The following is a 15260-nucleotide window of genomic DNA, read 5'->3' on the forward strand; positions in this document are numbered from 1 at the left end:
CTTGTAACCTTGCCAAAAACGTTCAACATTTGATCCCAGTATTACTGATAAACTAAGTGTTAGATAGCCTTGGAACTGGATTTGACTGGAAGCAGCTGTGGTGTTAGCTGTCTTGCCATACGAGTTGACGTTTATTTTACTTTCTAACTTACTTTCCAGTAACCGCGTGCTATCTTCAGTGTCTTGATCAAAGTTCATTGCATCCTGAGATTTGAACTTCTGTAATGACTGTTGCTAACTTAAGTTATTAGAGCTTTGGATACAAAGGTCTCGTAAGAATTCTTTTCAGTGAAGTTTAAATATGGTTTTTAAACTTAAATATTTTAGATATGGTTGTTAGCATTCCAATCACCATATTCAATAATTAATTCTTAAATAGAATTTAGAATCTCTGCCATGTTGTCTATGATTAATGCCATTCTTGTTTTGTCTGCTATATGCTTCTTACAATTAGCACCCAGACTTCAATGATTCAAAAAGAGAGTGGAAACTTGGGATAAAAAGAATCTGTAAAGAGGATATAAGACTAAAAACCTAGCTAAAAATGAGCTGCAATAAGTGAATTTAAAAGAATAAAAAGAGCAAAGATAGAAAATCTCACTGGAGATGCCAATTTTTAGAGTATACATTCAAAATGCTGTCTGTTTTTCAAGAGGTCACCAAGCTGTCTTTTTGACAATTGTTGTTGTTATGTGGTATGAAAGAATGCTGACGTCTTAAGGGTTTGGGGGTAAAAATATGGAATGTAGAAACTCTTTATATTGAATTGTGGTTTTGTTTAAACTAAACTAAAAGTATTAGTATATGGAGGGGAGAAACAAATGACCTTTCAAGTCTCTGCACTTTGGGTTGGAGGGATACTTTGGGAGCCAGAAGCATCTGTTCGACTTCAGTAAAATAACACAGTCAAATGTGCTGAGGGAATGCAGACTGTTTTGGTGCTTTTGTAAAATATTATTTTCAAGCAAACTTGAGACAGTTTTCCCCCTTCTGAGATTCCACCACTTGCATTACTTTGTCAGGCACACCAATCTTTGCTTTTCCTGCTGCAGGCTAAGAAGCATAACTTGACCGTGAACCTGACTACGTTCCGAGTATGGTGTTATGCTTGTGAGAAGGAAGTTTTCCTGGAACAACGATCCATTGCACCAAGCCCAGCATTGTCAAGCAGATCAACAGAGCAGGTAATGCATAGGGTTTGGATGACTGTTTAAATAATAGCGGTGAGACTAGTGCTGCTATTTTGAAGTATCAGATTTTATTTTCACATAGTAAATTTCATTACTTGAGTTATTTAACTTTCTCAGAGGTACAGTTTCAGTCAGGAATTTCAAGGTAGCTGGACGTCATAGCTGTAGTCTTGGTATTCAGTCTGTCAGTAGTATAAATATAGCTGTTAAACAATAATGCTAACTAGTATTTGGGGGTTTAATATTTCTGTCCGAGAGCATTGTAGTAACTAGGCACAATTTTGTTTTACATCAGGGCTCTGGCTTATCGCTTGGCAACTATCCATTCAAAACTGTTCCCATTGCTGTTGCAGATGAGGGAGAATCAGAATCTGAGGAGGATGAACTGAAACCAAGAGGTAAAAGGAATGCAGGTTGTATAGAATGCCTGCGATGCAAAAAAAAATTGTTAAAGTAGATACTTGGTGTTATAAATTAGTTTTTGGCCTCAATAGAAAGGTTTCAGTATGAAGATGCACCCAATTTGTGTAAAAATGTTTTGTCTTGGCACCCCCAAAATTGACTTCTGGGAGTTCATTTAATTCACTTTCTCTCCTCAAATGTATCTACTAGGGCTCACTGGCATGAAGAACATCGGAAACTCTTGCTACATGAATGCTGCTCTACAGGCTTTGTCCAACTGGTAGGCAAATTGTTTACACAGTCTAGCTTGTTCATGTTAAATTTCCTGGAAAAATGAACCAATGTATGACCTATTTCTGACAGAAGTTTCATCCAGTACCAATGTTAGTTCCTGAGACTGGGAGAAGGGTCTGATGATGGGAAATGCATTTTCCATTCCCATTGGTTTCCTGAGTGCAACAACATTTTTGAGTTGGGGTCTTCCATAAGAATCATGTCACACAAAACAATACAGCACTGGAGGAGACCATTCCAACCTTCAGATCTGTGCTAGTTCTTTTTCGTTAGTCCACTCATTTTCCCTTTCAATATAATTCTGCAATTGAATCTGTTTTGCCACCTTTTCAGACAGCGCATCATAATCTAATATGCAACTAAAAACAATCAAACACTACAAGACTGTCACTTTTATAGAAAATAGTTAGTATTTATGAACATAAATTTAAAAGAAGTTGATGGAAAATTTTGTTTTCTCATTCATGCCTGTAATATATTTGTGCCTGTGCTAAATGAATCCTGAGACCATCTTTAGCTGCAAATTTAGGCAGGAGAGTCTAGCCTGTTCACCCTCCTGCACGGTTTCATCTTATTCATCAACTGACTGGATGTATAGTTAAAATGCTACAAATAAACTTTTGCGATAAAGATTTGTAACTTAGTTTTCGGCTTATTTTCTGCATTTAAACTGCAATTTGCTATATTAATAACTCATTCTGGCATCTGAATCTTTTGAAAATTTTAAAGCTGGTGGTCTTTAATCAGTATTCTGGACTGAAATGATGACATTTAGTGTGATTTTAAGTCAGTTATCCTCCATCAATTTCTAAATCCCTTTTCTGTTGCAGCCCACCACTCACCCAGTTCTTCTTGGAGTGTGTAGGTTTGGTTCGTACAGACAAAAAACCAGCTCTTTGTAAAAGCTACCAGAAACTTATCTCTGAGCTTTGGCACAAAAAACGGTATGTACTGTACCATAATAAAGATAAATTCATATTCATACAGAGGTGGCAATGCTGAAGTATTGCTGTAAGATTAGAAAAGTAAGCAAATGTTGCTGGTTGAATTCAATGTGTTTTTGTGCTGTCACATGGCTTTTGCAACTTAAATGTCATCAGAATGAATGGAGACTATTTAATATTTTAAATCAGTCTGTCACTCTTCGTATGCATGAGGATACAGTTCTGAAAAAAGGAATTGTTCCTGTTTAGATTGTGCAAGCAATTAGTCAGTTGAGCAGATTTCACCTGGTGGTTTTGACAACTAGTGGATGCGCACTGAGAAAAAAAGGTTACTTGCCAACGCTCATTCCGACCAATCTATTTTTTAAAGTCTTGTGGAGAATTTCAGAATATGTTGGAATAATGCAATATGCTCGAGTGTTTTGGATATTGTACAAACTACTACTGTAAAGTTCTGCCAGTTTGCATAATCAATTTTTAGCCTAAGTGATACAAGCACTCCCTTGGTGTGTTCGTTCTTTTCTGTATGATAGTGAAGTTCTTCTTTTAAATTGTTTTTATAGCCGGAATTTATAGTTAAATCTAAAAAAGAAAATTTATTTTGACTGGCAACATTGCATAGTGAAATGCACTTAATGATATTCAATCCAGCTTCAGTTGACACATTCTCCAGCACATGTTCATAACCCAGTTTTAATTAGAGCTGAGCCAACACACTGTTCAGGGAAATTGTCTATGTGAGAATTTCTGTAATTAAACTGTGCATTTTTTCTGCAATTACCCATTGTAGGAACAGCGTAGTGGCATTTTATTTAGACTTGTGCTGTATCTATCCTAACTTAGTGCAATCCCTGGGCTAGAATGACCAAAGGCAAGTGTTCAGTTTTCTGCAGTTGACCCTTCTAATAAGTAGAAACTCAAAATGTGGTGACTGAGTTGTTTATTTTCCTTGCAAGTTTTTTTGTTGACTTGTAGAATTTTAGTGCTGTGGAAAATATTCAACCCAATGGAAATAGTGTGTTTCCTTTGGCAAGTGTTGATATATATTCTAATAATCTACAGAATTTGTCAGATTTAGAATTACATGGCCACTATGTTTCTTTGTGCACTGCACTTAACTATGTACAGAGGAACCACAATTATCCGAAGGACATGGGCAGGGATTATTTCATTCAGTTAATCAAATTCTGGGTAATCCAATGTCGGATAACATAGTTTAGCCAAGCATCAGGACCTTGCCAGATAATCGATACTTGAATGCCAGATAATAAAGGTTCCTCTGTATCAGATCAAAGTAAATATACAGTGTTGGAAGAGACTTAATTGTCACTAATAAGATTGACTGACTGACTGACTGGTATTACTGTCACTGCAATTAATAATATTTCTTTCTTGTGCAGTCCTAGTTATGTTGTTCCTACAAGCCTTGCCCATGGCATTAAGTTGATTAATCCAATGTTTCGAGGCTACGCACAGCAGGTAAGCAGGACAGGTATTGTCTTTGAAGTAGATAGTATGGACTATATTTTGTATAAATTTATATATGAAAAAGACATGCTTCAGTGTCCCAACTCTGTCATGTGTATTGAGAAAAGCTATTTTGTCTATCATTACCAGTCCTATAGACCACTTGTAATCTATCCAGTGATCCAGTATAATTTTCTCAAAGTTTAATTAATGTACTTTTTGATACCAGCTATTTACTCGTTCCCACAACTTTACCATTCTCTTGTAACCTGCTGCTTTCCCTCCGTAACCATTGTTCCATGGAGCATTTGTTCACATTGCATGATCCTTTTTCTGCAGTGCCATTTTGTACCATTACTTTTTTATAATTTTTTTTGTTTTGTCAGTTGAATATCTATGGGCGGCACGGTGGCACAGTGGTTAGCACTGTTGCCTTACAGCGCCAGAGACCCGGGTTCAATTCCCGCCTCAGGCAACTAACTGTGTGGAGTTTGCATGTTCTCCCCGTGTCTGCGTGGGTTTCCTCCGGGTGCTCCGGTTTCCTCCCACAGTCCAAAGATGTGCAGGTCAGGTGAATTGACCATGCTAAATTGCCCATAGTGTTAAGTAAGGGGTAAATGTAGGGGTATGGGTGGGTTGCGCTTCGGCGGGTCGGTGTGGACTTGTTGGGCCGAAGGGCCTGTTTCCACACTGTAATGTAATCTAATCTAATCTAATCTGCTTTGCTCAATGGTAGCACTCTCCCCTTCTGGGTTAGGAAACTGAGAGTTCAAGTCCCTCTCCACGTCTTGAACATATGCACCTTTGGCTGCTGCTTCAGTGTAGAACTGAGAAAATGCTACTCGAGGAGAGTGCAGTCTTTGGGTTACATCATTACAGTTAGGTCTTGCCTGTCCATTCAGCTGCCCTCTCCAAAGAAAAAAATACATTTTTCTGATGTTTTAGTCAAAGGTTGTCTTTAACTGACAATGAAAATATATTAATCAGCTTTTTATTTCACTATGGAATTACAGATTTCTCTTTGGAAGCAATTAACAAGTGTAAAATTGCTTATTTTGGGGGAGTAAAAGGAGGCAATTTCTAATATTTGCACTTATGCTTGGCCTAATTGTTTTTTTTACCTACAGTTGAATAAAATACCCTCCTTGCATCTGTCATTCTGCATTATAAGCGTTAGACTCATGCTTCCCCTCCATGTTCATTTCCTAAATGAAAACCAGTTATTTTCTTAGATGTCTTGTATAAATCCAAGGTCTCAGTTGCTCTTGATACGTAGAAGCTAGGTGCAGGAGTAAACCATTCAGCCCCTTCAGCCTGCTGTACTATTCATTAGGATTGTGGCTGTTCATCTGTCATGATGTCATATTCTTGTTTTCTACATATACCCCTTGATACTTTGAAAATAAAAAAGTGTGTCTATCTCGATTATATTCTTATTTTTAAGCTTTCTGTGGTAAAGAGTTCCACAGATTGATTACTTTTTTTGAGTGAAGAAAGTTTTTATTGATCTGTCTTAAATGGTCTACCCATTTCCTAAGTCTACATTATATGGTTCTAGACTCTGAAATGTGGGAACACGTCTTCCCTGCATCTAGTGTCTCCTCAATTACAGTTTCATATGTTTTAATCAGATCCATTCTCATCCTTCTAAATCCCAGTGTATATAGGCCCTGTTGAATCATTCTCTCCAAATAGGACAGTCCTACCAGCACCAGTAATGGTATGATGAATTTTTACTGCAGTATCTCTGGCAGGTATATCCTTTCTCGGATAGGGAGACCAACACTGCATGCAGTACTCCAGGTATGATTTCTCCAAAGCCCTGTATCAATGTAGTAAGGCATCCCCAATTCTGAACTCTCATCCTTTTGTGATAAAGACCAATATAAATCTGCCTCCTATTTGCTTACTGCATCTGACTGGTGTACAAGGGCATCCTTTGTACATCCACGTTTCCTAATGCATTTTACACTTTCCTGAAGGCTCTTAACAGATGAACATCCTGATAGAGAGTGTGCAAAACTGCACAATTTAAACTTACGATCTCAACAGAGATCAGCATGTGGTTCAACAAGGAAACACTCATTAACATGTAGCCTAGAGAATGTAATTTAACCTGTTGCTTTATTCACATCAGGAGTTTTTAGTGAATAAGTGATCATATCTAAAACCTTACCAAATGCTGACACTCTAGGAAAATGGGAGAAACTGCACCATTTATGCACTCTCCCATCATTGCCTAAGAGATTAAGCTGAAATCATGTCTGTCTCAGTGAAATCTCCTTTTGAGGTATGTATTTGACGAACATCAAGCATATTATAAGGACATCACCAATTTATTTCACTGTGGTGTTGTAATTGTAAAGTATTATTTAACTCCCATGTGCAAACATAGCCTTTATATGGAAACTTTTATAGAGTTGATTGTAGTTCCCTCAAATTCAAGAAGAGCTGTGATATGTATATGCTGTTAATGTTTGTGTAAAGTAGAAATAAAAGTTTGAACCAGAAGTGCGAGCAGCTTCCCTTTGTATCCTTTAGATTACAAATCTGTGCCTCTAGTCTCCTTGATGTTTACACTTAAACGTGGCACACATTGCTGTTGTTGCTCCTTGAGAAGCAGCAGAGGGGAAACAATTCTTGTAGAACTGGAGTTGCAGTAATTAACACTAAATGTGTCAACATTACATAATCTGATAAGAGATATGTTGCCCAAGAGAATTATGTTTTTGTTTTAACTTGGTTCACCAATATGAAAAATTAAATAAACTATATTGTATGATATTCAAGGTTTAAAATTGTGCAAAAATGGAAACACTTCAAGAGAATTTTTTAAAAAATAATGAGTTTGACTGAAAGTTTCATTGTCGTCAGAATATGATCTACTGTATCAAAGATGTAGATTGTATTGCAAGAACCCAGCAGCCATTCCTTAACAGACCTTCTTGACAGCCTGTTGCAGCTGCTGTTTTTTTTCACAAAGAACTACAGAACTTAGTAACGTTTGTCTTAAGCCTGCCCTTCATTTGTTGCCTTGAGATATATGAAAGAATCAATCTGTGGTGCATATAAAATATTGGTTGTTGCCAGGAATCTGCAAAAGTGATCATTATAATGGGCTGTTTGGCAACCAGTCCAAATGGTGTGTTATAATGAAGCATGTAATTGGTGGTTTCACTGATTAGTGTTTCCTGCCAATAGCCAACATTTCATACGGGAGGTGAACGGAAAGTTTTTCTTACTCTCCTTTGTGTTGCACAGGCAAAAGTTAACTTTGATAATTTGCTTCGCAGGTAATGGAAATCATTCAGAACTGTGGCTTTGTTCAGTTTTATCCACTCCTGCATCTCAAAGTATCCTGAAGAGTTGTTCCTTGTAGCTGATGTTCATCATCAGCCATTTGTTTCAAATTCAGCAGTTTGTCTTAATGAACAAGTGGCTATTGTTTCAAGCTGTTGGTGTTTCATTGATTCAGTGAGTGCAATGACAAACAAAAGAACTAGCCCTCAACTCAGCTTGACCTGTACCGCCTTGTGAAGTTGTAAAACTGAGCTGCATTGGATGCTGTTTGTTTTCCTTAAAGGACATGGGGAACTGCCATTTCATGTCCAACTGTAATCACAACAGAATAGCTGTACATTTTCTTGGATGTCAAATCATGTAGATGTGGAGGAAGAAGGCAGGTTTTTGATTTTCTTTTGAGCTTTGGAAAACAGAAGCGAGAAATTTATTTAACTAATCATTTGAAGCTCAGTTCCAGTAAATAACATTTCCCTGTTGTTACAATAAGCTTGGTCTGAGTGTGTTTGTGTTGGACTGAATAACAAAAGTTTTCTTTGTCAGATTTTGCAGTGAATATTTTGTCCTGAATATTAGTCTTTTTTTAAAAGTTTTAAAGGGACAGATGTTCTGGGGACCCAGGTTCAAGTCCGCCACCACAGATGATGGAATTTGAATTAAATTTTATTAAAAATCTGGAATTAAGAGGTCTAATGACTGTGAACGTGTTGCCAATTGTTAGAAAAACCCATCTTGTTCACTAATATCCTTCAGGGAAGGAAACTGCAATCCTTAACTGGTCTGGCCACATGTGACTCCAGACCCACAGCAGTGCGATTAACTCTTACCTGCCCTCTGGGCAATTTGGGGTGGGCAATTAATGCTGGTTGAGCCAGTGATGCCCTTGTTCCAGGCATGAATCGTTTAAAATGCATTTGGTAAATTTGTAAACAAGCATGTATTGAACTGAATTTAATGGGAGAAAGTATCTTGCGTTGATTTTAATATCTCACTCCCAGACTTGAATTCACATGGGGAGGGAATGTGAGAAATGGAAAACGACATAATGGTTGGTTTTTGAAGTTACTGAATATTGAGACCTTGAGGCTGTAAAATCCCAGTGGATAATAAGGTGTTGTTCCGTGAGTTTGCATTGTGCTTTGTTGCTGTTCTCAGTTATAATACTTGCTTTATGTTTCTGTTTCTTTTATGCTATTTATGCTGCGTGCAGAATGTTTGGCTACATGCTATTGTATTTCAAAAGATTTTCTCTTTGAAGCATTTGACAACATCCTAATGCGTGACTAGGTTCACAATAACTAGGTTCCAATCTTATTGTGATCATCCTTGACTGAGAATCAGAATAATACTCAATTTCACGTTCCTTTTTGTTATAATTAAAGTTTTTTTTAATGTGGCTGTACTCTCTGAAATATATGGTGCAATTAAAAGGGAAACTTACAGTTGTAGTGCATTCTTCTATGTAAGTACATTTTATTACTTGCAACTTGCAAGCTAATATGTAGTAAATGTACAACGTTTGAGGCAGAGGGAAATAATAACATTATGTCACGAGATCAGGGCAGTGAAATTTCTTTGAATTGTTGTGGCAGAGACTTGGCAAAGGCACAATAGATCATTTGCTTGCTCTTATGAAATAATGCTGACATTTTGGAGTGTTTTTTAATTAGAGATGGAGCACAGACTTTAAAATAATCCTTTAAAGTTAAAAGCAAGAAGGTAAGGCAGAAAACTGGAAATAAAGTCATCCTAAGGCGGGTCTATACTACTCAGAGTTAAGTGATGGCAAAAAATTTATTTTGTTTGAAATGTGAAGGGAGGGGAGGAGAACAGTCATTGTTTTAAAAAATAAGTTGGAAAATACTCCTAGAATTATTGAGAAAATCAAATAAGGAATTTATTTTTATATCAGGAGGGGTTGAGCTTGTGGAGTTCACTGTCACAGAGGTTGAGGCCAAAACACATTTTCAGACAGGAGGCAGATATAGCTCTTGTGGCTAAAGGGATTGAGGGATATGGAAGGAGGATGGAGTTAAGGTATTGAAGACAATGATCAGACATGATCAATTGAATGAAGAAGTAGGCTTGAAAGTTTGAATTCCCACTCTGCTCTTGTCGTCTACCCTTCTATTCATCAATGAAAGTGTTTGGATAATGTAAGATTGTTCTGTAAAGTGGAATTGTTGTAATGCAGAAAACAGAGTCAGAATTCTAGCCAGCAAGGTCACACAGGCAAAAAGTGTCATAATGACAAAAGTCTCTCTATTTTGCTGTTCTTCAAAGTAGTGTATTGAGAGCTTTCCCACTCACCTGAGAGGGATGATTGAGTTAGTGTTATTGATGTGTTCCGTCCCAGTTAAGACCATAATAAGACCACAAGAAATAGGAACAGGAGTAGGCCGTTGGCCCACTAGGCCTGCTCTCGTTCAGTAGAATCATGGCCGATCCCGACATTCCTCATGTCCCGTTTCCTGCCCTTTCCTTATAACCCTTGATTTACCCTAATGATCATTTGGAAGGGTGGACCGATTCCTTCTCCCACTCTTCCACTGGCCACGACAAAGCTTGAATTTAGAAAGGAGCTGTTGTTGTCGATATGAATTATCAATATGTTGCTCTATATCCAGACCAAGTCAACCAACTTCCTTTAAATTAACAAAGAGCTCATTTATTGCAAAAATCTTATTCAAGCAAAGGTGCAAAGATAATTTTAGAAAGTGCTAAATTGTCTAAATATATCTAAATAACCTTTTCCAAAAAAAGACACATTCACCTCCCTCTAAGTCTGGGGTATTCAGTGTTTTGTTTTAAACTCTCCACAACTCAAGGACTTACGGCCAAGGAGCAATTAAGTTTTAAATAAAATTATTCACAGATTTGTCTAAAATGCTGGCGTGCATCTGTAACTTGTTGCTCAAGCTATTAGTATTAGGATTTTTCCCTGGATCGGTTATGGTCCGGTTTTCCTGGAGACAGACTTCTCCTTCAAGAATCCTCCATAGTCTTTCAGTGGATTTTCAACTCTCAAACCTTGAAAAAGGGTTGAGAGAAAATAAGATTGCTTAGGTAAGTTCTCTCTAGTTGGCTGTCGAAATAACAATTTTTACACAATCATGTGACTGCTCTAAATGTTGCAGCCTCAGTATCTATCTGGCAGCCTGCGTTCTTTACAAATGCAATGTTTTTGCTACTGTATCCTATGTTTAAAAAGTTTTTAGTTCAACATATATATGTTCAACTAATTGTGTAACACTTAAGAGTCATAGTTATGTAGCATTGAAACAGACTCTTTGGTCTAACTCCACTATGTTGACCAGATAGTCTAAATTAATCTAGTTCCATTTTCCAGAATTTGGCCCATATCCCTCTAACCCTTCTTCTTATTCATATACCCATCCTAATGCTTTTTAAATGTTATTGTGCCAGTCTCCTCCACTTCCTCTGGCAGTGCGTTTCATACATGCACCATCCTCTGCATGAATCTTCATAAAAGCTTTATTGGGAGGACATCTCTGACAGTGTAACTCACTGTCAGCGCTGCACTGGAGTGTCAGCTGAAAATGAAAAACTTGCATTGCCTTCAGGGTGCCTTAAAGCACTTTTCAGTTAATGAAGTATATTTTGAGATGATGTAATGTAGGAAATGAAGAAATAAATGTTTGAACAACAGAGCATAACCAGATCTAAACCTTTCTTCTATCAGTTTAGTGTTGAACTATTTGGATGGTCAGCAGAACTTTAGAATCAACCACTTGTGATCAGATCGTGATTGAGCAGCTACAATAATTCAATGAATTTTGCTCATTATTGAATAGTTGCCTTAACTACTTACTTCCACCAGAGGCCCCTGTTTACTGGACACTGTTGGACCTCTTCCTGCAAATATTGCAGTACTGATAATTTGTACTGCTCATTTCCAGTGGATAGTTGGGTTTTACCTCAATCAAGTCAAAGACGATAAACTCAGCAGAATTGTCACCTACTGTTTAGCAGGTAAATTTGAGCTTCATCCCTGTACTCCTTATGACTTTGCAGGACACACAGGAATTCCTCCGCTGTTTGATGGATCAACTCCATGAAGAACTTAAAGAGCCATTGACTGAGCGAGACTCTGATTGCTCAAGTGACACGGATGAAAAGCGTGATGGTGATAGAAGCCCATCGGAGGACGAATTTCTGTCTTGCGATTCCGGCGCGAGCAGTGACAAAGGAGAAGGAGAGAACAGAAGCAGATGTGCTGCTGAGAAGCAGATCGAGACTGAGCTCCTAATTCAGGACGAATGCGGGAAAGGAATTTCAGAAAAGGAGAGGCAGAAGGACAGAAAATTTTCATATGGGCACCACAGGTTGGGGACAGTGGATGCAATCGATGAAGATGCAGACGTGGACACATCTCTGAGTTCTGGAGATGCTGGAGGTTCTGGAGATGCTCCCACTTCTATGGCTTCCAACAGTACTTTCAGAACACCAGGTGCGTTACTTAATTTTTCTAAAATGCGTTCTCTGAGTCAAGAATGAAATATTGAGTTGAGAATCAATCTGCATTCTGAATCTCATGTCCCTCAAGGTTAAAATATTCTAGGTATGTTTTGGTATACTACTGTTAGATGCAATTATTTTGGAGCTAGGTTTTTTTGGCAGCACATTATAATATGTGCTTCGATGGAGAGAAAACTATAATAATATTCACTAATCTGGGTTATTGAGTGGGTCGAAGTTTGTTTACAGCAGGGCTTGCAATTGCAACTCGGAAAATGGGAATGAATTTTTGTTTTGTCCTGATGGGTTTTTCACTGATAGATGCCCTCTGCGTATTCTAGTCAGCTTTACACAATGTGCAGCAAGTGTTGCTCAGAGGCAATGCAACATAATCTGTTTAGCTTGATTGCTGTTTGTCTCTCCCAGAACCTGACAATGACGTAAACATGCGTTGCACGTCACGGCCTTGCAGTCCCATCCACCAGGAACTTCATTCTAATTTGTCCAGTAGCCCACCTCGATCGAGTCCAATGCGAGCGATGTCATCGTTTTCCCTCAAAAAAGGTACCCTTCTTCCTGGTAGTTTAAAAATAATCATTTCCTTGTTGTTTCTCTTGGGCTAAGTTTTTAAAGTGTAAGTTTTGATCTTAGCTAAAAACTTTTTTTTTCCTGTGTGTAATTATTATTATATATCTTTTCATGAGCACTTTTGCATTTCAAAGAATGCTTCTTGCCAGTACGCTTAATTTTTTTTTTAAATAGCTGAAATGATAGTATGTTTGCCAATTGGAGATCTGGTATATCATGGTCTTGATTATGGAAAGGTACAACTGACTGTCTTAACTCTAATGTTAAAAAAGATATTTTAAATTATGGTTTTTAAAAATTCATTTGTGAGATGTGGGCAGCGTTAGCTGGCCAGTATTTTATTGCCCATCCCTAGTTACCCCTGAGAAAGTGGTGAGCTGCTGTCTTGAACCACTGCAGTCCACCTGCTGTGGGTTGACCCACAATGCCCTTAGGGAGGGAAGTCCAGGATTTTGACCACTCAACAGTGAAGGAACAATGATATATTTCCAAGTCAGGATGGTGGAGGGTGACTTGAAGGTGGTGGTATTACCATGCATCTGCTGCCCTTGTTCTTCTAGGTAGAACCGGTTGTGTATGGAAAGTGCTATATGAAGATCTTTGGTGAATTTATGCAATGCATCTTGTAAATAGTACAGACTATTGCTAATGAGCACCAGTAGTGGAAGGAGTGGATGCTTGTGGGTGTAATGCCAATCAAGAAGGCTGCTTTGTCCTGAATGGTGTCAAGCTTCTTGAGTGTTTTTAGAGCTGCACTCGTCCAAGCAAGTGGAGAGTATTTCATAACACTCCTGACTTGTGCCTTGTAGATGATGAACTGGCTTTGGGGAGTCAAAAGGTGAGTTACTCGCCGCAGTTTCACCATGCTAAATGGGACAGACTTCGAACAGGTCTCGCAACTCAAGACTGGGCATCCATGAAGCACTGTGGGCCATCAACGGCAGTAGAACTGCACTCCAGCATAATCTGTAACCTCATGGTCCAGCATATCCCCCACTCGACCATTGTCATCAAGCCAGGGGATCAACGCTGTGAAGAAAATCTGGAGAGGCGGGCCTTGAGCATTAACCAATTAATTACAAGATGCATCGTGGGGATATCCTCTGTCCTAACAGTATTCCGAAGTACAGCAGAAAGTTTCAAGGTTATATAGAAAACAAGACAGGCTGACCATTAGTTACAAAGTGTCAGTATAGTCTGAGGAGGTACTGAATCAGGGGTCAACTCTCTCCAGTCAGCCCTAAAAGATGCTATACATTCTACAAGCAAACACGATTGAAAGTTCTCACCTAACATACTGTTTACAGAGATCCTTAATTAGAGGAGCAACACACAGTGGCAATATATTGTAGAGAGATAGAAGTTAATTGACAAGAGGAGGTGCCTTTTGAGCAATTAAGCTGCACACACAGTGAGAGGGGTGCAAGTTATGTGCGAGACAGCCTCCTACAGCTACATGCTAAATACTATTGATCTGCTGGATGAGGGGCACTTCCACAAAATGGATCCTTAACCAGGAGGAAAGCCATAGCCCAGCAAATGGTTTCCACACCCTGGTACAATGGAGAGTACAGGAGGGCTTGCCAGGAGCCACACCAGGCATACCTGAAGCTGAGGTGTCAACCTGGTGAAGCTACCAAACAGGAATACTTGCATACCAAACAGCATAGACAACAAGTGATAGACAGACCTAAGTGATCCCACAATCAACGGATTAGTTCGAAGCTCTGCAGTCCTGCTACACCTAGTCATGAATGATGGTGGACGATTAAACAACTCAGTGGGGGAGGAGGCTCCCCAAATATTCCCGTCCTCAATGATTGAAACGCCCAGCACGTCAGTGCAAAAAATAAGGCTGAAGCTTTCACTGTAACCTTCAGCCAGAAGTGCCTTGTGGATGATCCATCTCTGCCTTCTCCAGTGGTCTGCAACATTGAAGATAGTAGACTTCAGCCAATTTGATTCACTACACATGATATCAAGAAGCGGTTGGAGACACTGATTACGGCAAAGACTGCAGGCCCTGACAATATTCCAACAATAGTACTACAGAACTGTGCACCTAGCCAACCTGTTTCACTGCAGGTACAACACTGACATCTACCCGAGAGTGTGGAAAGTATGTCCTATGTAAAAAAAAAAATTGGACAAATCCAACCTGGCCAGTTACTGCCCCATAAGTCTACTCTCAATCATCAGTAAACTGATGGAAAGTGTCATCAGCAGTGCTATCAAGCAGCGCCTGCACAACAATAACCTGCTCAGTGATGCCCAGTTTGGGTTCTACCAGGGCCACTCAGCTCCTGACCTTATTACAGTCTTTGTTCAAACATAGAGGAAAAAAAGCTGAATTTTGGAGGTCAGGTGAGAGTGTCGGCCATTAATGTCAAGACTGCAGTTGACCAAGTGTGGCATCGAGGAGCCTTATCCACTGATTCCAGTTTTGCTATTGGGGAAAACTCTCCGGTGGTTAGTCATATCTAACTCGTGGGAAGAAAGTCATGGTTGTTGGAGGTCCATCATTTTGACTCCAGGACCCCACTATTGTAGTTGCTCAGTGTAGTGTCCTAGGCCCAACCATCTCCTGCTACTTCAT

The 15260-nt window shown here is 38.9% G+C and overlaps 1 protein-coding gene across 2 annotated transcripts in view; it reads left to right on the forward strand.

Moving 5' to 3' along the window:
* Nucleotides 1-15260, forward strand: part of usp20 (ubiquitin specific peptidase 20) — a 64446-nt gene that overhangs the window by 18545 nt on the left and 30641 nt on the right. For both annotated transcript variants that reach the window (XM_043720515.2, XM_087998240.1), the window contains exons 5-11: nucleotides 1053-1184; nucleotides 1486-1588; nucleotides 1803-1872; nucleotides 2717-2830; nucleotides 4231-4309; nucleotides 11633-12068; nucleotides 12503-12640. In XM_043720515.2, the coding sequence (XP_043576450.2) occupies nucleotides 1053-1184; nucleotides 1486-1588; nucleotides 1803-1872; nucleotides 2717-2830; nucleotides 4231-4309; nucleotides 11633-12068; nucleotides 12503-12640 (1072 nt within the window). The remainder of the gene's footprint in view (nucleotides 1-1052; nucleotides 1185-1485; nucleotides 1589-1802; nucleotides 1873-2716; nucleotides 2831-4230; nucleotides 4310-11632; nucleotides 12069-12502; nucleotides 12641-15260) is intronic.

This window comes from Chiloscyllium plagiosum, unplaced genomic scaffold (assembly GCF_037043375.1).
Source record: "Chiloscyllium plagiosum isolate Xiang-an unplaced genomic scaffold, Cpla_swu_hap1 HiC_scaffold_21, whole genome shotgun sequence".
Taxonomy (NCBI): domain Eukaryota; kingdom Metazoa; phylum Chordata; class Chondrichthyes; order Orectolobiformes; family Hemiscylliidae; genus Chiloscyllium; species Chiloscyllium plagiosum.